This window comes from Sprattus sprattus (genome assembly GCF_963457725.1).
Source record: "Sprattus sprattus genome assembly, chromosome: 2".
In the NCBI taxonomy this organism is placed as follows: Eukaryota; Metazoa; Chordata; class Actinopteri; order Clupeiformes; family Clupeidae; genus Sprattus; species Sprattus sprattus.
Genome location: NC_137921.1, coordinates 30,113,025 through 30,137,442, shown reverse-complemented (window position 1 = coordinate 30,137,442; position 24,418 = coordinate 30,113,025). Strand labels below are relative to the sequence as shown.

Below are 24,418 nucleotides of genomic sequence, written 5' to 3'. Positions count from 1 at the left end.
CTGATAGGATGCTCTCGATGGTGCATCTATAGAAGTTTTTTAGGGTTTTAGCAGACATGCTAAACTTCTTGAGTCTCCTCAAGAAGTATAGCCGCTTTTGGGCAGTTGGACAGTCTCTTCTGCATGGACCAGGTAAGGTCATCCTTGATGTACACACCGAGGAATTTGAAGTTGGAGACTCTCTCTACTGCAGCTCCCTCGATGTGTATGGGGTCGTGACCCCCCATCTGCAGCTTCCTGTAATCCACGATCATCTCCTTGGTTTTGCAGACATTGAGAGACAGGTTGTTGTCTTGGCACCATGCTACCAAGCCCCTTACCTCATCTCTATAGGCGGTCTCATCGTTGTTAAATATGGACCCAGGATGGTAGTGTCGTCTGTCTTTGTCAGTGTTTTTGGTCTGGTACGGAACATTTTTTTTTAAATGTTTGCTTAATTAACTATTGTGTGTTTCTTTTCACCCTCAGGTTTACCTAGAGAGGCACACCTGGGTACCATAGCAACATCCATGGACCCACACCTGGCAAACTAAGCAGCAAATCAGAGCCTGAGCAGCCAGGGCATGTCCCCCACTTTACTCTGCTTTTCCCCCTCACCTTGGTTCCCTTGAAGTATCCCTTAGAACAGGCATGCATATGTTAACACGTTTACTACACATTTGTTTACATATTTAACATGTTCCTTCCTAAACTGACATGTAAAGGAAGGGATCCTTGGAACTGGTACTCTTCTTTTTCCTGGACCACTGGTCAGGAACTACCATGCATACTGTTTGAGCAATAGTGAGGTTACGGCTGTGATATCAGTGGTACACTGCTCTACGGTGTCCTCTACATCAACCACACTGAGGAGTGTTAATGGCTGAGAGTATGCTTCTCAGGTCAATGTCCATGTGATCCTGATTTTCATTACAATATTTTGTCTGGTCCACTGTTTTAATATTCTTGCTCGGCCAACATGTGCTTTTATGGATCCTGGGGCTGGTGCTGGCCCTGATAGTGTTGTTGCCCTAAGAAAGACTTTACATTGCCTGCTTAGTCTGATATGTTGCCGCCTCTGTTTTAATGCAACTTGGCTGATTTTACCTTGGAAACACCAACACTGACCTTAGCATACAAGTACAGGTGCATCTCAATAAATTAGAATATCATCGAAAAGTTGATTTATTTCTGTAATTCTATTCAAAAAGTGAAACTCATATATTATATAGATTGTTTACACACAGACTGATCTATTTAAAGTGTTTATGTCTTTTAATTTTCATTATTATAACTGCCAGCTAATGAAAACCAGAAATTCAGTATCTCAGAAAATTAGAATATTGTGAAAAAGTTCCATATTGATGACCAATGGTGTCACACTCTAATCAGCGAATTAACTCAAAACAACGGCAAAGGCTTCCTGAGCCCTTAAATGGTCTCTCAGTCTAGTTCAGCAGGCTACACAATCATGGGGAAGACTGCTGACTTGACATTTGTCCAGAAGACGATCATTGACACCCTGCACAAGAAGGGTAAGACACAAAAGGTCATTGCTAAAGAAGCATGCTGTTCACAGAGTGCTGTATCCAAGCACATTAATGGGAAGTTGAATGGAAGGAAACAATTTGGTAGAAAAAGGTGCACAAGCAACAGGGATAACGACATCTTTGAGAGGATTGTGAAACAAAGCCCATTCAAGAGAGATTCAGAAGGAGTGGACTGCAGCTGGAGTCAGTGCTTCAAGAGCCTACACGCACAGACGTATCCAGAACATGGGCTTCAACTGTCACATTCCTGTGTCAAGCCACTCTTGAACCGGAGACAACGTCAGAGGCGTCTCACCTTGGCTAAGGACAAAAAGGACTGCACTGTTGCTCAGTGATCCAAAGTTCTCTTTTCAGATGAAAGTAAATTTTGCATTCAATTTGGAAATCAAGGTCCCGGAGTCTGGAGGAAGAGAGGAGAGGAACAGAATCCAAGTTGCTTGAGGTCCAGTGTAAAGTGTCCACAGTCAGTGATGGTTTGGGGTGCCATGTCATCTGCTGGTGTTAGTCCACTGTGTGGTCCAAGGTCAGCGCAGCCATCTACCAGAAAGTTCTAGAGCACTTTGTGCTTCTCTCTGCTGACCAGCTTTATGGAGATGCAGATTTCATTTTCCATCAGGACTTGGCACCTGCACACACTTCCAAAGGTACCAGTACCTGGTTTTAGGACCATGGTATCCCTGTGCTTGATTGGCCAGCAAACTCGCCTGACCTAAAACCCATAGAGATTCTATAGGGTATTGTGAAAAGGCAGATGTGAGACAACAGACCCAAACACACAGAAGAGCTGAAGGCCACTATCAGAGCAACCTGGTCTTCCATAACACCTCAGCAGTGCCACAGACTGATTGCCTTCATGCCACGCCGCATTGCTGCAGCAATTCATGCAAAAGGAGCCCCAACCAAGCATTGAGTGCTGTACATGTTCATACTTTTCAGTAGTCCAACATTTCTGTGCTAAAAATCCTTTTTCTATCGGTCTCCAGTAATATTCTAATTTTCTGAGATACTGAATTTTGGGTTTTCATAAGCTGTCAGTTATAATCATCACATTTAAAAGAAATAATCACTTGAAATATATCAGTCTGAGTGAAATGAATCTATATAAAATATGAGTTTCACTTTTTGAATAGAATTACTGAAATAAATCAACTTTTCGATGATATTCTAATATATTGAGATGCACCTGTATATACTTGACAAACATCATGAATGAATAGTGTGTATAAACTCCTCAAAAAAAGTTCGGAAACGTTATTTCGGTCGATTATTCCTCCCCTTTAATAATACCAATTGGTATTGTATTTTATATAGTTGGAAAGCCTGATTAGTCACCTTTACAACGAGGTACAACTTGTAAGGATCGTGCATTCGTGGAATGAGCAACACAGCTAACCGTGTGGGTAGCGGCCCAAAAATATTTGCCAAAATCCCCTTCAATATTCTTCTTATCTGTTGGAATTCACTCTTGTTTTGAGTTGCTTGGTGGATTGGATGAATGCAGTCTCCCACAGTAATAAGGAAAAAACAACACACATTGGCCATTTTTAAAACGTATTCATCTTAAACTGCCAGGGAGTTCAGTAGCGTGTGGAAGATCCATACGCAGCCACAACAGCTTGGCACCTCATGCTGGTCACCAGCCTGGTAACACACTGCTGTGGGATGGCATCCCATTCCTCAACCAAAATCAGCCAACATGGTTGAGTTGGTCATTCTGGCAGGTACAGCACGCCGAGCTGATCCCACAAGTATTCAATTGGGTTGAGGTCTGGACTCACGGCAGGGCAGGCCATTCCATCCTCTCCACTCCCAAATTCTGGAGGTACTCTGTGATAATCCTGCCTCTGTGGGGGTGAGCGTTGTCATCCCAGAGGATGGAGTTAGGTCCCAGATTCTGGAGGTATGGGATCGCCACTGGCTTGAGAATCTCATTCCGATATCTCACTGAATACCAGCAGAAGAACATTGCAGGGGATTTTGGCACACAAAAAAATTGGGCCACTACCTGCACGGTTAGCTGTGTTTCTCATTCCACGAATGCACAATCCTTACAAGTTGTAGGCTACCTCGTTGTAAAGGTTACTAATCAGGCTTTCCAATGATATAAAATACAATACCAATTGGTATTATAATAGGGGAGGAATATCCGACCAAAATAACGTTTCCGAACTTTTTTTGAGGAGTTTATGGTAACATATCAGACAAAGTTTGATTACCAAAAACACCTCAGTAACATTTACTTAAGCTACCGACCGATGTATTTATCGAGTAAATTATCAGCTACCGCTGTATTTAAAATCATGCTAGGCAAACTTGCTATGTTGCGTCATAGAACCTGTCGCGTTTGTGACGTTTCAACTTCTGATTTGTACCTTTAAGAGTATTCGAACACAGCCGTAACCATAGACATGTCTATGGCCGTAACAACATAGCAAGTTTTTTGCCCACACAGGACAAAAAGCTTCCAAACTCATGCACTCCTCACCGTTTCCTTTGTTACTGAGTTTCACGTGCCACCAAAGGGATTAACATAATTTGTCCCTATTACGTTCACAGATGTCAGCAAGGCTGTAAGGAGACATAAAACATTATTTTGAAACACCGATTTGTGTCCTCCTGACCATGTTCTGGTGCGAATCCTGCCGTTAAAGTGTCTAGGTAGCCTATTATTACAATGATGAATTACTTCTAATTAGTGAGCATTAATCAGCTGTGCAAGCCAAATCATGTGGAACAGCGAAAACAATACAAAGCTACTGTCAAGTAATGTTTATCATTTCCTCCCATAACGATAAAGGACCATTATTTTCTGAGCATCAGCGAAACACGCATACAAACGTTGGGTAAAATTACATCCCAGTTCCTCTTTTCTACAAATGACACTGAGTCAGAGCTGGCAGACTCCACCACTTTAACCACCAACTTACGTTGACATAACTGGATATGATCATGCCATTAAGTAACTGACATTCATCATTCGTCATATCTGTCAACATGTGTAATGATTCTTCCCATCACTTTAAAAAAAACAATGAGCTGTAGGCCTACAGCAAGTGATGTGCAGCTACATGAATGCACATATTTTTTGAGATGGCATTACGTCTCTGCTGCTCTGTGCAGTTATTCATAGGACTGATTGTACAAACCCTCCCCAGTTACATGCTTTCTAAAGACCTTTTTGCCGTTTATTGATCGCTATGAGATGAAATCTTTACATCAGGCATTTACGCACAAAAGGTACAAAGAAAAAGGGTGTAAAGGAAACCTGCCGTTAATCTTTGGAAGTTGCCTAACAAGTGCAGAACTCACAATATGACATTGTTGCATGCTCCTTTGACGTTTAAGCGCAATGCTATAGCCTTTCTTAATTCAATCTACAGAATATAAAGAGGATAAGGGGCCAATGAGCATAGCCGATACTTAACGGCTTGGACACTAGATTGCACAGTCCAACTGAAGATTTGTCATCATATTCAATTTCACAAGTGGTCTCTTTTCCGCTGGTTCCAATACTGGGATGAGTGTGGAAAACAATGAATGAGAGTTGGCGAGTTCAAAACAGGGAGCCATCTTCGACTGTGTCCTCAAAGAATGAGTCATATCTAACTGATTCAGAGACATGACAGCTCCATATGTTAACAACCTTTAGAAACCCTCTGACTGCACATGACATGTGTTTTGAAATCTTTGGAACCCAGGCCAACGGACCGAAGAACAGTTCTCTACAAACACCTCAGCTTAGACCAAGAAAAGCATTTAACAGTGATCAACACGTTTACAGCCCTGCAAAATTGCTGGAAACAATCAGTCTAGATTTGGGCATGAAGCAAATCCAATACATGACAAGCAGCAACTTCAGTCATCGGCAAGCATATTTACATACACATTTTCAGAATCTTGCAAATACGCCCTTATACTTGCAATCTATTAAAATGCTGGTTCCCAAAGAGAAACTGAAATTTGAAGATTCTGAGAAAGACATAGAAAACTAGTATTACAAATTACCCCCAATTAATGCATCTAGTTCCCCAGACCTATTGATTTTCAAAGACTGCATTTTTGATTGTCAGAGCATAGGAGAATGAGGCCATGGCAGAGAAGAGGGAGCTGAAGAGGACCACCTCTTGAGGGGTCCATGTATTCGGCTTATACAGGGGTGCAGGCAAACACTTACACGCAGAGGCTACTGCATGCGCACACACACAGCCAGCTCTTGAAGCCTTCACATCACAACCAGAGTCAAACCAGACACTTTGCAATCGTCATTGCAAGACACTTGCGTTGAGCTTTAAACATTTTACTTGGAAAGGCACAAACTATGATTTCCTGGTAAATTATTCTGAAGTGAGACATAAAACTGAAGACATTTTTTTGTTTCCTTCTAAATGACTGTCTCGGCCCTTGTACAGATATCAGCCTCATGTTGGTAGGAATCTTCCTAAATCAGTCTTTATTTAGTTGGTTTCCCATTTGTTAATTTCAAACCCAGAATTCCACTGTTATTTTGTCTTTTTTCCCCCCCAAAAGTGCAACGAGAGGAGAGATGTATATCTGAGACGCTCCCCATCTTCCACAGTACCTGAGGCCAGTGACTGTGCTACAAAGTCCACATTGACAGAAAAAAAAACAGAATGGAAAAATGAACAAAAAAAAAAAGAATTCCAGAGCACTACAACATTAAGGTAAAAGTTTTTCTTTGCAACCAAAAGAGACAACATATGAAACCAACCTTCAGATGTCATTTACAAAAGAAAAAAGAAAAACAAACAAACAGAAAAAATTAAAATCTTCCAATTGAGGCTGAGATGAACAGCGTCCTGTTGCTTTCTTGATTCTGTCATCATTCAAATTGTTCGTTCTTGCCTCCCAAATAAGGACTATTTCTAACAAGGAATTCAATTCTCACTCGACCCCCTCCTTTCATGTTCTCGTCCACATCAACGACAGCCCAACAGTAAATGTTCAGCATGGAATCTAGAATACAACAACTGTTTCAAACAGTACCTCTTTTTTTTATATTCACGCCACGGTGTTTGTGTATTGTAGTTAATGTTGGTTTTCTATTCTTTTTTTTTTTTTTTTTTTTTTAACACATTTCACCCCCCTCCCCTTTTTTAAACACATGTATTTATGTTTCTGTCTTTATTTTTCTCATAGTAAAGGAATAAAAGTCTGTTGTGTTTGCCCATGGAACAACAACTTTCCCTCACGCTCCAATAGTGAGGGAGCACTGACGAAAGATAAAGTGAGAAGAGGGTCGGGGCAATAAAAGAGGGGTGGGGGGGCAAAGGGATGTCAGGGGTATAGGAACAAGGAGTGGACTGGAGAGGGGGCAGGGTGGGGGAAAAAAAGAAAAGAAAAAAGGAGAGAAATGTGTGATCTGTGTATTTTGCTTCCATTTAAAACTTGACAGTGACCAGAATGTCTTCAAGTTCTCGCCCGACGAGGCCTTCTCTTCACTTGTGTCGCTGGAGCGCTTTCCTCTTTCTCCTCTTGAAGAAACAACAGCACCTGAGGGGAGAGGAGCAAACACGCAAATGTCAGACACGCCGTTTGAAGGAATTCCTGTGACTATTGAGCGGACTAATAGTATTGCATTCAGTTGTGTTGCTTGCACCAAAAGTTGAAAATTGTCCAACTTTGAGAGGCAATGCATGCTTCAGCCAATTAAATCGCAACGCTGAAAAAAAAGAAGATGGCGGACCAAACTCTGTAGATGGTCGTATTTGTACAAAAAGGTTGTTTGTTTGACTTTTTTTTGCTTAGATTTTTTTTTTTAAGTTACAGAGAAAGACACTGTGCAATGTAAAAACCCCGTTTTTGTAAATGAAAAAAACGTCTGAGGGGATTTGGAGGTGTCTGAGCCAGCCGTCTAATGTTAGCATGCTACTACCCACAAGGTAAACAGCTAGCTAGCTAGCGGCGTGATTTGTTTGTCGACTTGTCAATCTCACTATAAATGTCTCCTACGCCCTCCATCATCCGTCAGGCAGCCGTTAAGCAAGGCCTCCGTCTGAGTCAGGCGTTAGAGCAGAGATGCTCAATCCTGCTCTCGGAGCCTCCCTCTGTCTTGGGTGTCATCCATCTACCCCTACCCCAAGCCCACCTGATGGAGAGAAGTGGGCACCACTGATGGCTTCAGTCAGGTGTGCATAGCAGGGAAAGATATGAAAACTCGCAAAACAGGGAGGCAGCTCAGGAACAGGATGCAAACCACTTTTCTTAGAGCCACATAAGTTCTAAGTTTACATCTCTGCTCTGTCCATTGTGCCTGTGTGCTTACTCTACAGTTGAAGTTCCAGGATCATCATCATTCACAGTCAGACATCCACAGTGATAATAAGAGAGCATGGAAATAAACCTCCCCTCATCAAAAACAAACCCAAACCCCAAGGCCTCTTTCTCCAAATCATCTGTACATGACGTTTAACATCCAGCTGTTCCTCTGTGTGAGGAACAGATCATGTAAACCCTGTGGTGTTCCGCAGGCGTGCTTTAACTCACTTTGTATCGTCGGCCACTTCCACCTCGGTGGGTGCAGTGATGGGAGCGTTGGAGTGTCCTGCAGTTGGGTCGTCAGTATTCAGCTCTCCGTTCGTCGAGCTCATCACCTGCACAGAGACACAGAGCTCATGTGACGATACTGAACCGCAGCTCAGAAAGATAGAATGGACACAGGAACAGAAAGACAGAGAGAGTGTGAGACATAGATGGAGAGAGTAGAAGATGGGGTGGGAGACAGAAATCTAAAGGAAGTAAAGGAAAGAATAAAGGAAGATCAATTACCTTCTGGACGTAAACATTTGTTGACAAAAGAGGAAGATCTTCTTCAAAATAGTTCAATATTAAACCTTTTGATCTTTGAGAACGCCTGACAGGCACATCTCAGTTGTTTTGGAATGACATTTTGTCAGATGTAATTCCCAAATTGGACACAAGGTGGCACAGGGGTCCGGTTAAAGCACATGTTACATGAGACCAGTGGAATCATGATGCATAGTCTCTGGATGACTGGCAAGCTTAGCTTCAGCTTTCTTCAGTGTTTACACTTTTCAAGTTTAAGCACTGGCTCATACCTGGACCTTCTTCTAAACTGCGGACACAAACTTCTTCTTAACACGGATCACAGACTACTTTCAATGACATTTTGGAGAATGGTAGACAAAGAATAAAATTAAGTTTTTAGAGCTACCACTGCCAACTTATCTGGGGTTCTTTTCCTGAAACCGATGTTGAGCAACCACTGTGGTAACCGTGGAGAGAGAATGTTCTGAACGACAATCTCTATCATTTAACTACAGTAGTTGTTCAACAACGCTTTTAGGGAAGCGCACCCCTGTATTGCTGGTAAGTGAGCTCTCTTGTATTAGGGGCTGTCCATGGAGGTCAACTTTGTTTCGTGTGCAATCTAGCACCTGGATCTCAGGTGGAAGCGTGTTTAGCGGTGCGCTGCTGCTAATAAAAGCACTGTGCTGATGCAAAAGAAAAGGAAGAAAAAGAGAGAGCAAAAGAAGATGTGGAGAATGTAAAACAGGAGAGAGGAAAGAAATACGGGTGGTAGAAGTCAAAGGGTGAAAAGAAAAAAAAGATACAAAGCATGAGAAAGCAAGAAACGAAGAGCAAGAGAGAAAGTGTGGAAAGCAGAAGAGAGACAAATGCAAGAATGGACAAAGCCATGCAGCGCCATGCGCAAGCAGTACCTGGACAGAGCCCCCCAGCCTATCAGCTGTGAGATGCGACCCCAGCGTCTCCTTATTGGTCACTGGAGTGGGCTGAGAGTCACTTCCTTTGGGCTCGGTCAACTGAGCAACAGCACAGTGGATGAGAATTACGGGGGCGGGTGGGAGGCGGTGTGGCGGAGGGTAGGGAGGGGGCAGAGGGGAGGACGTACAAATGAGAGAACAAACAAACAAAAAACAAAATAAAACAAAAAATTACAGGAGACATTTGACATGCAGAAGCAGGCTTGTTATTCAGAACTACATTAACTAAGAAGAAAAGTTAAAAGTTGAAAGACAGGAAATTGAGGGGGGGGGGGGGGGGGAGATAAAAATACAAACAAGAAACAAATCCACTCAGACCAATGCAGAGAGAATGAGGAAGCGTGAGGCTTAGGGGCCTAAAGGGTTCACAAGCTGTTAATGCATGAACTGGCTCTGGCTCTGGCCTCACTGTGACCCACAGGGCCAGATCTGCTCTGAACTGCTCTAAAGTCTCTCAGAGCGTCCACAAGCAGGACACCCCATGGTTATTTCTTACCGCCAACATGGAAAATGTATGTAAAAATCTGCCTTATAGACATATCTTTAGACCCATCAACACAGCCTCCAGACAGAGTGAATCCAGAGATCAAAGGCCCTTGATGAGGTTGGTTTGCTAAGCTTGTACTTTGGGTGAGTATTTATAAAATGTCATCATTCTAATATGATCAAATTAATTGTGGCTTGCATAATACTCAAGTGTGTTTAAAAAGCTCTAGCACTGATTACATTCAGAAAGCACTGGGTTTCATCCGAGTTGGCTGATGTGAGGCAGCTAGAGGTACAGAATTGTCAAATAAAACTGACCACACACAGGGCTGGGACGGCTTCTGTGTCATTACTGCTAGTGGCCAGACCCCAATGCTGTCTCACTGTGTGTGTGTGTGTGTGTGTGTGTGTGTGTGTGTGGGGTCCACTTCAAAGGCTACTGCCAAACACCACGACCTTCAGTCAGTCAGTCATCTAGCTGCTTTGGTCAGCCAGGGGTCAACGGAGAGCCAACACAGGTTCAAGACCAGACGCAGAAGAACAAAGACAAGAGGGGGCGACAGACAGACAGACAAACAGAGATGCTGCTGTTGCAGGGCTGAGCAGGAACAGAGTCACCCTCCTGAGGAGCTGGTGGCAGTTCTGGACAAGGTGGGGCCTTGTTTGCAGGCTGCTGGTAGGCGTGCGTAAGAGACAGTGTGTGTGTGTGTGTAGGCCTCCTCACCTGGTTTTTGGTCTGCGGTTGTGCTTTGTCCCTGCTGCTGGGCTGGGGCGTGTCACTCGGGATGGGGCCTATGGGTGTGGGCTGTGTTGGCACAAACAAAGAGTCAGAGTGAGTCATCGCCACGGCAACAGAATCAAGATTTCCTCAAGCCAGAGGCCTCAGAAGAGGAGCACACGCCCACCACCTGAGGGAGGAGTTACTCCACGACCAACACGACTGACTCTTAGCAATATTACTCTTAGTCAGGCTTCAACCCACACGACTGATACTCTCAGCAATATACTCTTAGTCAGGCTTTAACCAACATGACTGATACTCTCAGCAATATACTATAGTGAAGCTTAAACACACACGACTGATGCTCTCAGTAATATACTCTAGTGAAGCTTCTACCCACACGACTGATACTCTCAGCAATATACTCTAGTGAAGCTTAAACCCACACGACTGATACTCTCAGTAATATACTCTAGTGAAGCTTAAACCAACACGACTGATACTCTCAGTAATATACTCTAGTGAAGCTTAAACCCACACGACTGATACTCTCAGTAATATACTCTAGTGAAGCTTAAACCAACAAGACTGATACTCTCAGCAATATACGCTTAGTCAAGCTTAAACCAACACGACTGATAATCTCAGTAATATACTCTAGTGAAGCTTCAACCAACACGACTGATACTCTCAGCAATATACTCTAGTCAGGCTTCATGCTAGCAAGGCTGATGTAATATTCAAGGTAAACAACGGGAGCACTCACGAGTGGCTTGCCGACCCAGTCATATTCGTAATCAAAGACATAGCCGTTTCTGTCAAACAGGTCAGTGAAGAGCTTCCGCAGGTAATCGTAGTCTGGTTTCTCAAAGAAGTCGAGCCGCCGCACGTAGCGCAGGTAGGTGGCCATCTCTTCTGCAGGCAGGGTTAGAGGAAAAAGACACGCGCGCACACACACACGTGCCACACACAGAGGATTGTTTTATATTTGGTCCGATTACCATTCAAATAGCAGACTTAACCATGACAGCAGCGTCCTCTGAAACAGAAGTAGGCTACCGACCTGGGAAGCTTTCGCAGAGAACTTCGATCGGAGTGGCCCGCTTGGTGTCCCCGATCTTCTGGTAGCGCTCCTTCAGCGTGTCCGCCTTGCAGATGCAGAACAGGAAAGCAGGTCAGGAGGAAAAAATTGGAAAATTAATAATCATCCACACAAATAAACATAAGAAAGCAGTCGAAGATAAACTGTAAGAGGAGGGGAAGGAACAAACACAACAATAAAATATAAGAAACACAGCTATAAATGTCTGAAAGCAAATAAAAAGGGCAAACATGAAATGTGCTGAACGCAGCAGAGGCCTGACCCCCTTTGTCTCCCCAGGTGGTTGCAGAACCTGAACGCTGACTGGCGTACAGAACTGAGGACAGGAATCTGCTTCCGGCAAATCCACATTTTTTAGGGAATAAAATCCAGCTGACTGGAACAGTGATGAATGAAAACGTTCCACATTTTCCTTCTCGTAACGATCACTCCATGATCAAGTTTGTGCTCCAAGTCACAAACGGCACCAGGTGCTGCGTCAGCACAAAACCACGACCTCGGCATGAAGGGGCAGAGGCGCCGCATGTTGGAGAGTTCATTGGTGTGTGTGTGTGTGTGTGTGTGTGTGTGTGAGAAAGACAGAGTGTTCAGTTTGGGAAGGGGTGGCTGTGTGTGAGCGTGAGCATGTGTGTGTCTGTGAGCGTGTGTGTGTGTGAGAGAAAGACAGAGAGTGTTCAATTTGGGAAGGGGTGGCTGTGTGTGAGTGTGTGTGTGTGTGTGTTAGCGTGTCAAAGAGAATCTTCAGTTTGGGAGGGGTGGCTCTGTGTGTGTGTGTGTGTGTGTGTGTGTGTGTGTGTGTGTGTGTGTGTGTGTGTGTGTGGGGGGCACATTCCTCACACCAGTGGGGAGACATGACTAAAGAAATGAAGAGCAGGAGACGAGAGGAGGGGAAGGGAGGAACGCAGCGCTGACGTGGAGATGAAAAATAACAAAAACAAAAACAAAAGATGGCAGAGCGGGTGAAAGCACAGAATTGCTCGATTCAATCACAAAGACAGCAGTGCAAGGCTAATTACACATATCTGTGAGTAAGTGAGTGTGTGTGTGTGTGGCCATTTCTCCAACTGGGTTAAGTCTCTTACAAGGCAAGTACAGTAATTAGCGCTCAGCCACCCACTAAGCAAAGAGCTTTGCATTAGTTAATTATTTAGCCACAGTGCCATCACTGAGATAAGCTGAAAGCTGCAGTCACTAGTGCTCGAAAAGGCCATTAACACCTCGGGAAAATGCTGTGTCTGACTATGTGTAATGTGTGTGAGTACTTGTGTGTGTGTGTGTGTGCGCATGTATGTATGTGCGTTTCCATGTCTGTGAATAGCTGTACGAGTTCATATGCGTGTGTCCTTGTGTGTGCATGTTTGTGTGTCCATGAATGTGTGTACACCAGTATACATGTGTGTGTGTGTGTGTTTGAATGTGTTCACCAGTATGAGTATGTATGTGTGTGTCCTGGGTAGGTGTGAGTGGGTTGGTCCAGGTGTACATATTCAGAGTGGCTACCTTCAGGCCTTGCCAGGGCAGACTGCCTCGCAGGAAGTACATGAACATGTGACCCAGAGCCTCCAGGTCATCTCTTCTGCTTTGCTCTGGAGGGAACAGACAAAGGGACGTTACAAATGAACACACATGGGCATGACACCGGCGTGTGTACACACGCAAACAGACAATACAGCACTGTTTGCGGAGACAAACCAGCTCACTGAATTTACATTTACAACTAATCATTTGTCAGAAGCCTTTTATCCAAAGTTTCTTATAAGTAGGGATGGGTATCGTTTGGGTTTTTTCCCGATACCGGTACTTGACCGATACTTTTAAAACGATACCGGTGCCTAAACGGTGCCTGAACCAATACTTAAAAAAAAAAAAAAAGCACTAAACGAGGATTGACGACATTAAAGAAAGGCTTTTTTTATTGCCAAGGCCAATTTTTTTCTTCAAATTGAACAATATATTAACTGTTTAAAGTATACTATGAATATAAATACATACAAAACACTTGGCTTCAAACTACAGCTTCAAACTAGGAATATTATATTAACTGTTAACAACAGTTTATAGTATGCTTAAATAAATATAAAAATACAAAACACACACACTTTTTACAGACTACAGCTTCAAACTTATGAGCATATTTGCCTATGTAGTCAAACATGTATTTGTATGTACATTTTCTGATTTGTTTATTACCTAGCTATCTTTTCTAGTTCTAGTACCTAGTGTACTGCCCCTTTAAGAGACTATGGTACAGGTTGCTATAGAACGAATCTTTTTTGTGAAATACAGCCACACTTTTGACCGTTTACCTTTCGCTATTTTCTCTGTTAAAAGGTTGATGGCGAGCTTTGTTTGTGCTTGCGCTGTTAAATGCTGCTTGCTTCACTGTCGTAAGACTGTTGCTATGAAAACACCAATGAGCGTGAGCGCCACAGGACAAAGTTAACATTGGGAGATGGGGCAGTTTTAAATGTGACCCTCGAAATATGCCTGGCAACAAAATAAAAAATAATTCATACAGATCATACTCATACATACATACGCCACTCACGTTACTGCTAGCTAGCTATCGCTAGTTTTCTACTGTTTTGGAACCAGACTCCGTGTTTCATGTTGCAGCCTGAAATAATTCCTGTTTATAAAACAACATTTTACGTAAGTTTTGTTCATTTAGCTGCATGATTAGTTGCGGTTATTCATTTCACTCGGCTCAGGCACCGAAAGGAAGCACCGAAATCTGCGTGACATTTCGGTCCGGGTAGGTACCGGTTGTATAGTCCCGGTGCCATATTGGTACCGGTTCTCGGTACCCAACCCTACTTATAAGCAAGGTAGATTACAGCCTATGCAGGTTAATGGAGAAGCCATTGACAAGAACACTCAGTTTTAAAGCGGAACTGAATGCCAGAGTAAAAGACACTTTGATCCTAGAGTGTGATATTCTTTCTTTGTTTGCACTGTTAACACAACACAAGACCAAACTGGCGGTACCTCCTAGTTCAAGCATTGTTGACACAAAATATTTGGAAATCCTTCTACTTCCTTAAGCGGTTATTTCTACCCTCTTTGGCCGCACGTACAGGCATGATTCATTTGGAAATGACACTACTGCTATGGCTGTTAAGACAAGAATGCAGGCGTTTCAGTGGAGGCTGACCTTTCCCCAGGTGGGTGTTGATGCTCATGTATCGCGCCGTGCCCGTCAGGCTCTTGTGCTCCCGGTATGGGATGTGTTTTTTGGTCTCGGGGTCGATGTATTCTTTGGCCAGCCCGAAGTCGATGATGTGGATGGTATGTTGCCGCTTGCTGCCCGGCCGCCCCACCAGGAAGTTCTCGGGCTTGACGTCGCGGTAGATCAGGCTCCTGGTGTGGACGTACTCCATCCGCGTTATCTGAGATGTGAGGGAGAGAGAGAGATAGGGGAAAGGAGAAGACAGAGGCAGTGAGAGAGAGATAGGGACAGTGAGAGAGAGACAGGGGCAGTGAGATAGACAGAGGCAGTGAGAGAGAGAGGCAGTGAGAGAGAGGCAGTGAGAGAGATAGAGAAGGGTAGAAGGAGTGATTGAGAGAGTGAGAGAGACAAAAGTTAGCGTATGTATTTATCCGGACTTGCTGAGATCATTTGGGGGGGGGTGATGAAACCGTGATGAAGACTACAGGTCCAAAGGGATTTTGTGGTTGGGACATGGTTATGTGATTGCTGGGAGACAGGAGACAGTTGAGGGACGGCTGTGAGATGGTCGTGAGACAGGGTCCTACCAGCTGTATGGCGATCATGAGGACGGTCTTGAGGGAGAAGGTGCGGTCGCAGAGATCGAACAGGTCCTCCAGGCTGGGCCCTAGGAGCTCCAGCACCATGGCGTTGTACTTCCCACATGGCCCAAAGTAGTACACCTGTGGAATGCCCTCTGCAGGCGGGGAGGAGAATTGACACACACACACACACACACACACACATCAGAGCGATGAGGCCACCAGTGGCACTACCACTGACATAACTACACTTAAACCACACCACACTTTACACCAAAGTGGACTACAGGACATGAACCTGAATACATTTTCAACATGGATTAATCGACTGTCAGATAAAGGTAGCAGCGGCAGCTGTCTCAAGTCATCCAGAGTACACAAATATACCAAAAAAGGGGAAGACATGTCTGAATCATACCTTAGTAATAATAGTATGAGACAGTGGGAGGAATATCCGCTTTTATAAGGGAAGGCAGAATTACTGAACTTCTAACCTCCCACGTTCATGACACACTGTAAATGAGTAATACATATTAATGCCCATTTGATTTGAGTTAATTACAGTATTTCTCCATCTTTGCCACAATTCTGGGAACTCAAAGAAATATTAAGCTTAAAGAAAATATTGCGAAATGTGACCAGACTTGTCACCTTGCTTAAGTGTACTAAACAAATTCTCCTGGTTGCTCCTAGTAGATAGATTTTACAGCAAATCCTTATCCTAGTTATCCACCTGAAAGCTTTTCCTTTAAAAGTTTATGATTTGGTATAAACATTCCACACAATTAATTTGAAATTTTCAACAAATAGAATTTTTTTTTTTTCATTTTATGATGCTCACTATCAAGAGCAGCATCATAGAAGAGCCAGCCAAGCGATAAACCAGACTCGTCTTGTAGTCACTTAATGTTTATATCTTTCAATGCTGCTGCACATAGCCATGTTTGAGGGCATGTGGTACTTACTTATTTTAGCAGCTCAAAGTATGTCAACCTGCACAATATCACTGTATAATGTTTACTAAACAGTGCACTGTGTTATTTGCGGCCTGTTTACATAAAACGTTACGTTTTTACTATATCTTGCTTTTTCTACTGATGCCTCTTGCTACTGCAGCATTCCCTTTGCCGCTGTTCACTGCAAATGTCCCCGTTGTGGGATTAATAAAGGATTATCTCATTTGGTCTTTTTTCCCTACTTCTAACAAACTAAGCCAAGCAAGTGGATACAATTACTCTGAAGAGCACAGACGTCTTTAACAGCAGAAGACATGTGACAGTCATCTAATCAAATTGAATTATGAACGGCAACAATGCCTTTGTTAGCCCCTGACTTTGAAGGCTCCTCTTGGCAGGGAAAAACACAGTGTACAGTGTGTTCTGGGCAGGAACCTCATCTGACTTGTGTGACCTGACTCTCTCCCCCCTTAAGCCTGCAGGTCAGGAGGTCTGTCTGTCTGCCTGCCAGCTAAACACTCACAATGCAGCAGGCCCTGAGCCCTTACAAACATACACAGAAAAAGCTAATGAGCGTTACACACACACACTGTCAGATACACTAACACACTACACACACATACAGAAGCAAACTAACCCAGGCCGACACCCACACACACACACACACAGCTTTCTCCTTTACCCACACGCTCATACATTCCAGCTTTTATGTTATGTCACCATGGAAGGCTAATTCGCGGACAACAATTCTTTCCACAATAAACTGCTTTTTCAGGGCAGACATTGCTCATCTTCAGCCATTCATCAACCTGGCAGGGTGCACAGGAGACACTCATAGAGAGTGCAGGGTGCACAGGAGACACTCATAGGGAACGCATAAGATGCCGAAGCGTCCCTTTAGAGTTTAGACCATTAGGTCATATAATATGGTGCTCAGGAAACACTTATATCTCGTTTCCACCGGGGCCGGGCCGGTGCCGGTTCCTTTCAGCACCGGCCTGCGTTTCCACCGCCGGAGCCGGTTCCAGCACCAAAATTAAACGTCATGGAATGTTATGACATGCTCCTATGGTTACAGTTGTGAGTTATTCACAAGTGGTCTTCTACCAGCGAGAAGGCAAATTCATTTTGATAAAAACTTTAATTATGTTTAACTTTTTAATACCATGTAGTACCATACGACCTAAAGTTAAAGTTCTGTTTACTTGGCCACGGGGTTTCTATATTTCCTCACGTAGATCAGACGAGTGTCAATGCACTAGCTACTACACTGATATATACTAACCAGTTGCCATAACAACCTTAGCAGTACCTTACAGCAGCTAGTGCTAGTTAGCTAGCTACTACACAAACTTGCTTAGTAAAGAGCTATTTTTTTTTTTTTCGTTTTCAAGTGGCACGTCTTCTACAGTACACACAATACAAAACCAGCACTACATCACAGTCTCAGTTAATGATGCAATTACGGGTTTTCTACGAGCAGGCAATGCAGCTCATGATGGGAGTTAGTTGAATAGCATAACAACTCTAGTAGTACCTCACGACAGCTAGCAGCGAGTGCTAGTTAGCTAGCTGCTACAAGAACTTGCTTAGTCAACTACTAATTCCAAGTGTAATATCACACAAAAACAACAGACCAGATTGAAAGACTATACAAGACAGACAAACCAACACATTTTGATGGGGATGAAAGCTTTCTTTATTAGTTTTAATGTGTTTGTTATTAGGTCTGTTGTCCTTTTGAACCCTGCTATCTCTGACTCTCCTTGTATTACCTCATATATTTTAGCTTTCCTTACTGACTTTTCAATTTTGTGTTGCATTTCTGTTGATGGTTAAATTGCTATCGAGGTATTTATTTAATCCATGGTCCACTAATGGATCGATTTTCCATGTATGTTTTCATCGTTTTCACTCATCATCTTGGTTGATGGCTAAAAAAAAAAATGGTGGCAGGAAATTTCTGTTTCTGGTGGGTTAACTCCGCCCACCTCTGTGACATAGTTGGTGCCCGATTTGGGCCCAGCAACTCCAGGGAGCCAGGCAGGTGCCCGATTTTCAGCTCCGGCACCAGCCCGGCCCCGGTGGAAACACAAGAACTGGTGCCAGATTGGGCACCGGCCCAGCTCCGGCCCCGATGGAAACGAGGTATCAGAGAGCGCACAAGAGGCCAATGCGTCCCTTTAAACCATAATGCGATATAATATGGTGGACACAAACAGCAGAGGACTGCCTGAACATTTCCAACCCATTTTTTAAATATTTACTCAGTGTAAAGTAGCTTCAGAATAGGTGAAAAGTGTTCATTCATAATCATGTGTATAATATAAAAATGATTTTCCAAAATATGCCGTGGGACCCAGAGAAAAAGGAGTTTGAATTCCTAAACAGGAAAGAAAGGGGCCTTTGAACAGCGCTGGGTGTCAGGTTCTCATGAAGCTGCTGAAGGCGGAGGGCCCTTGAGCGGTTATCAGTCACAGCGTCTGATCTGTGGCGGCTCTCTCTCGCCCGCAGCACACAGGCAGACAGGCAGGGGCTTTCCCAGCAGCACACACGCACAGAGGTACCATACCCACAGGGGCCAGCCTGTGCTCTCAATTAGGTTAAAACAGCAAAGGCACGCACTGGAGAGCAGCAAAATCAGAGCCTTCATCTCAAATCTGTGCTTTGTTTGTTTTTGTGTGTGTGTGTGTGTGTGTGTGTGTGTGTGTGTGTGGCGGGATTAGGAGGTACATCTGAAATGGAACTAATGCCCTGTGATCACTTTTTTGTTTCATTTATTAAAAAAATCAATTCTCAATTATTACAAAACTATCAGGGGAATTAAATTGCACTGCAGTTTGAGATCTATAGCTTGTCGGATAAATCCCGCCCAGGGCCAGGTCCTGCTGACTATAGGAGTGGGTGATTCAGAGTGCCGGCATGCCAACAAAGGCACTTTGTCACTGTCAGCTGAGCAGAATGTGCACCACGCCCCGAGGTTGACCTAAAGGAAACCCACACACTGGTAATGCCACTGTGTGAGTGATCCCTTTCAGAAAATATTTCCATTGTGTGGAAACGTGTGTGTGTGTGTGTGTGTGTGTGTGTGTGGCAGAGGAGGTTCTTCCATTGAGGAAACGGAGGAAGAACCTCCCAAAACTTTTTGAGAATGTATTTTTGAAATTGAACTGACTAAACTCCTTTAAAAATGCAGTTTGATATCAGTATTTAATACTATGCATATTATAATTTGTTTCCCTGAGTTAAAATAACATTAGCACCCCCTATCGTAACAAGAAATTACTGTACGGAGGACGTCCTCCCTTTGGCTCCCATTGAAATCAATGGAATCTGTCTCTGATACTGGCGGTTCTTAGGGCTCATTGACTTACATTGCCCAGGGGAGGAAAGACCTCCCTAGCGTCTGAGTCTGCGCCAACATCACTTAACCAATAAACAACGGATTTGGAGTTGGAGGGAGGGGATTCGACATTAATACCGAAAGAAGTTTCCCTCTTCAACCATTCTGCAGAAGGATATTATCGATAACATGTCACCCTTAAAGATTGTTGTAGAAAGATTGCAAATAAAGAGAACGTGCAATGGAGAACGAAGATATTGTTCATGTTTTATTGAACAAACCGTTTCATTCATTGAGCTACAGAGAGGAGGTTAGTATCAAACCAACAGGGAAACCAAACGTCACTAAACGTAAAACCGCTGCCGTAAAATGCTAACTGGTAGGCGAAATACTTATACCTCACTGGTACCATAAAAAACAATCGGCTGTACTGTTTTGTTTAAATCGTTCATACGCCTATTGTTAGTCTGACTGTTCACGTTCAGCTGAAATTCTGAATGGAAATTGTTAATGAATGTTTCAGAACGCGATGTGTTTCGTAATTAGCCTACTAATTTGGGCATTGGCCTCATACTAGGCTACTATGAGTGATGGCTGTAATAATCTGGCATAATCTGATGTTAATGTTAATAGTTCTGAAATAATGTTCTCTTACTTGTTGCCTTTGTTACTTGTTGTTTAATATTGTGGAAAGGATGTTAGTGAATGATTCAGAGCATGATGCATTTTAAATGGCATCACTTTTGGTCTTGTGTCTTAATTTTTTTAAACAATTTCAGCTGAAAATAAAATTAGTCAAATAATAACCTTAATAGCTTTAGTAATAAAGGGGGAAAATAGGCCAAATGGTAGGCCCAACATTTAGAATTTAGTTTTTCAAATCAAAAGTAGGCCTGATTGACTTATTGGCTTTGCATCCTTTCATCTGGCCTTGTCTAGTCCGAAGACATGCTGCCCACCAGCTTTTTAAGTACAATGGTGCCACACTGGTGGCTTTGTATCAACTGTATCCCTGCCTGCTATTTTATAGTACTGTAGGCCACAAAAACACCCTGAAACAACTTGTATCTCACATACTTATGCCACCAACGGAATAAGCAGACCAATGGCAACCAGGCGCACAGTTCTTCCTCCCTCACTTTAAAAACCACCAGCCGCCACTGGTGTGTGAATACATGTGTGTGTGGAAATTCTGTGTGTGTGTGTGTGTGTGTGTGTGTGTGTGGGTCGACTGCTGGATCCCTCCCTTGGGGATGGGCTTGTGGTCTGCCGGAGGACGCAATGCCCTTATTCCCACACCTCAATCTGGGGGTGGTGCTACGCGTGCCATTCCTGCCCGCTGCTGCCAACAGACCCGAGGCATCCAGCAGGCAGCTGTCGTCCCGAGGGCACCCTGACACGGAGATGATGAAGAGGAGGAGGAGAGGATGATGAAGAGGAGGAGGAGATGATTCGAGTAAAGGGAGGGGGATTATAGGCAGGATTTACCTGCTCAACGCTCACGTCATTCCCACAAGGAAGTAGCAACAGCTAGACAGAGAGATATGCAGGCAGGCAGAGATCCGCCTATGACTGCCTGAAGGCCTGCACTTTGGACGGGCAACATTTGCTAGGTTACGTGGACCGTGAAGGATACAGCTTCTGCCTCAGCCCAACCAGGAAGCTGAGTCATCAAAAAGCTGAAATCAGGGAGGGAGGGGGAGTGAGGGAGCGAGAGAGACCGAGTGAGGGACCGAGAGAGGGAGTGAGCGAGCGGGAAAGAGCTGCGCACATTTGAGATCCACACCAGCAATCAACCAGGGAGAACCGCGCCTCCCCGCCTGAGCACTTCCTCCATCAGTGCAAATCGCCCACAATAAAACACCTCTCTATCAAACCCTAAAACAGACACCACAGTGCCAACAAAAACACTCAAAAAACAGCTTACAAAAAACAGAACACAAGGAGGAAAAGGACAGATGCAGGAAAGCCGACTGCCAGGAAAAATATTTGGGTATCAGACTGAGCCAAAACAACACGAAAAAAAGCCCTAAGCTGAAACAAATGGTGGCCTGTAATAAAAGGCAATCATTTTCGTCAGTCATTTCCTGCTGCACTTCCCTGAGAGTGCTGCCCTGCTGTTAACCACGGCCGGGCGGCGCTTCAAAAGAGGCCCATTTAAAAACCCTCTGCTTCACTCCTATCAGCTCTATAGCACCGCTGCGCAGGGGAAACCCCCTACTCCTCACTCCAAATGTGAAATCTCTCGCTCTCCCAAGCTCTCCCTCTGCCGGTCTTAACAATCGTCTGTATTGTGCCGGGCTGAGGGGAGAGAGGGGGCGAGGGGCAGGGGTTTTGGCTGGCCCTGCAGCGTTGTGAGGCCAGTGCCCAGACACAATGGAATGCCTGCCTCTCAGGGCTCAGCCTTAGCGGAGCCAGGTCGCCGTCGAGAAGGAGGAGCTCAACATTAAAAATTCAGCAAGCGAGAGGAGGGGAAAACAGAGAGGGGAGCGGGTCAACGAGAGGGAGAGAGAGAGAGAAAAAAGAAAAGAAAAGGGCACTGGGCTCTGTCTCCATTAAAGGCAGAGGAGACGCAAGCAGGCTGGGAGGGGATGAGGTAATGAGGTGGTGAGGCCTGCAGCAGTAAGCTGTGGGCTGCAGTGGGGAGATGGCAGCTGTGCAGTCGGGTGCCATCCGCCCCCAGGTTGGAAACTACCAAACGCCAACCACAGGGCACCTGTGCAGCCACACTAGCAGTAGCAACAGCAGCAACAGCAGCAGCATCAACAACAGCAGCAACAACAACAGCAGGGGATTTTACTGATAGAAGCTGTGACCTGATAGTGAAAAGTGTCGGCAGCTAGCGGGAAGAATGGCTGGGTCGCACACACACACAAAACCAAACACTCAAACACACAGACAGAAAACCCCACACAAAAGCACGCACACACACAAACGGGTGAGCACATTAAATGGGCACACACACACACACACACACACACACACACAGTGAGGTTGGCAAACCTTACAGCTATATTACACAAAAGCCTGCGTCACTGAAGTATCTCCACAGCACTTATCCAACACACAGCAATTACACTTTGCAGAGACAAAAATGCCCATTTCTGACGGCAGCAGGCTTCTGCGCAGATTGTGTGGAGGCTCAATCCACAGGATAAATGATTGATTTTCACATAAAAATTGTATGGTACTTCTGATGCATCCCCGTCTCTGTTTTGATCACAACCTCCAGTGATTATGCACTATTTTTATAATGTGTCCTGGAGTCAAGAGACCATTGTTCTGTCACTGCAACAGGATGCATTCTGGCCACGTTTTACATGAGGATGGTCAGTCCTCGTTACAGTGGAACGACTTGAAGAATACGGATTAACAAAGGCAGCGACGTTATCGTTACATCTACATGTGGGATTTTTACTGTATAGCTACACTCTGCAATGTAGTTCATGGTGTAGATTCAATGCGCCAAGGTCTACAAAGGTCTAGGATATTTTCCTAGTAACACTTCCATTCAGCTTGATTTAGCTGCATTTGAAGGCAGCATTTTAACGCTTGCATATGGGGCAATCTTCAGGAGAATATATTTCATTTAAGGCGAACAAGAAGTACCATGACTGTGTCCTGTCTGTAGCTTGGTTTCAGTGGTGGTGTAGAGTCTTTTCAGGGGGGGGGGGGGGGGGGGGGGTTGGTAATTAACTCTTTGGATTAGATCCTCTCCTCTCAGTACCCTAACTCCAGCTTTGCTTGCCGTGAGCCTGAACTCAAAACACAGCACTCATCATTTTGCCTCTCCTAGCGCCAGCATGCAGGTTAATCAGCAGGAAACCCTTTGGCTCCTTCCCCCCAAACCTAACCCTCCCCCAATCCATCTGTGGTGTAGGGAGGACGGCTGAAGCGGATGGACTTTAATAACTGTCCTCTCAACCCCACAGAGCTGCACGAGACGACCCCGACACAAGTAGAGGTGGGATCCAGCCAAGGAGAGCCCTCACAGTGGGCTAAGCCCGTCAAGGCCGGGGGGGGGGGGGGGCCCAGAGATCAAGCACAGGAGGGCAAGGTCTGACTGGGAACCTGGCTGCCTCTGAAATTAAGGACCAAGGTGGGGGCAGGGGGGGTCTAAAGTGGTCCTCATTCACATACGTGGATGACCTTACAGACCCTCTTGTTTGATGACTTACTGGTACATAAGCAATGCAGTAGCAAAAAGGCTCTCCTGTGAAGACGCCCACACACCCTCTCATAAGATCAGTGACCATCACTCCTACACCAGCCCATGCACCCCATTCAGTGTAGTATGGGACAGTGGATGAGTCTTAAAAAAAGTGCTGTTTACTGGAGCAGGCCCTGAGTCCTGCATTAGAGAGAGACAGTGAAGGGCTGAGGTATCCATCCAGAGAGGCCAAAGGCACTTCAGCTCTCTTCGCAGGTCCACGGGAGGAAACAGCCTCAGCGGTGCCTTCTTCAGAGGCCCATTGATGTGTAACTGGAGCACTGGAGATATACGATAATGGCAGTGTGGCGTGGAGGGGGGGTGAGGATGGCTGGCTATAAATAGACATCTGTAGAATAGCCCTGCCTCTCGCTCACAAGCATGGGGGGGGGGGGGGGGGGGGGTAGTTTCTGCAGTGGTGGTGCGCCAAGATCTACGTCAGCCAGACCTGCGAGTGAGCACGATGGGAGGAAGAGAGGTGGGGCGCAGCACAGGGGATGTGTGTGTGTGCGTATGTGTGTGTGTGTATGTATGTATTTGTACGTGTATGTTGACAAT

The 24,418-nt window shown here is 44.7% G+C and overlaps 1 protein-coding gene across 6 annotated transcripts in view; it reads right to left on the bottom strand.

Annotated features, from left to right (window-relative positions):
- Positions 1-4,700: 4,700 nt before the first annotated feature.
- Positions 4,701-24,418, bottom strand: part of LOC308360358 (casein kinase I) — a 35,857-nt gene continuing 16,139 nt past the window's right edge. For 2 of the 6 annotated variants that reach the window (XM_080832247.1, XM_080832248.1), the window contains 8 exons: positions 15,358-15,506; positions 14,756-14,990; positions 13,102-13,187; positions 11,563-11,647; positions 11,266-11,414; positions 10,503-10,583; positions 8,034-8,140; positions 7,077-7,635 (listed from right to left, as the gene is read on the bottom strand). In XM_080832247.1, coding sequence (XP_080688373.1) covers positions 7,548-7,635; positions 8,034-8,140; positions 10,503-10,583; positions 11,266-11,414; positions 11,563-11,647; positions 13,102-13,187; positions 14,756-14,990; positions 15,358-15,506 — 980 coding nt within the window. In that variant the 3' untranslated portion in view covers positions 7,077-7,547. Of the gene's footprint in view, positions 7,041-7,076; positions 7,636-8,033; positions 8,141-9,229; positions 9,332-10,502; positions 10,584-11,265; positions 11,415-11,562; positions 11,648-13,101; positions 13,188-14,755; positions 14,991-15,357; positions 15,507-24,418 lie in introns of those variants that run through there. The other 4 variants (XM_080832252.1, XM_080832250.1, XM_080832251.1 and 1 more) reach the window with 4 other exon arrangements.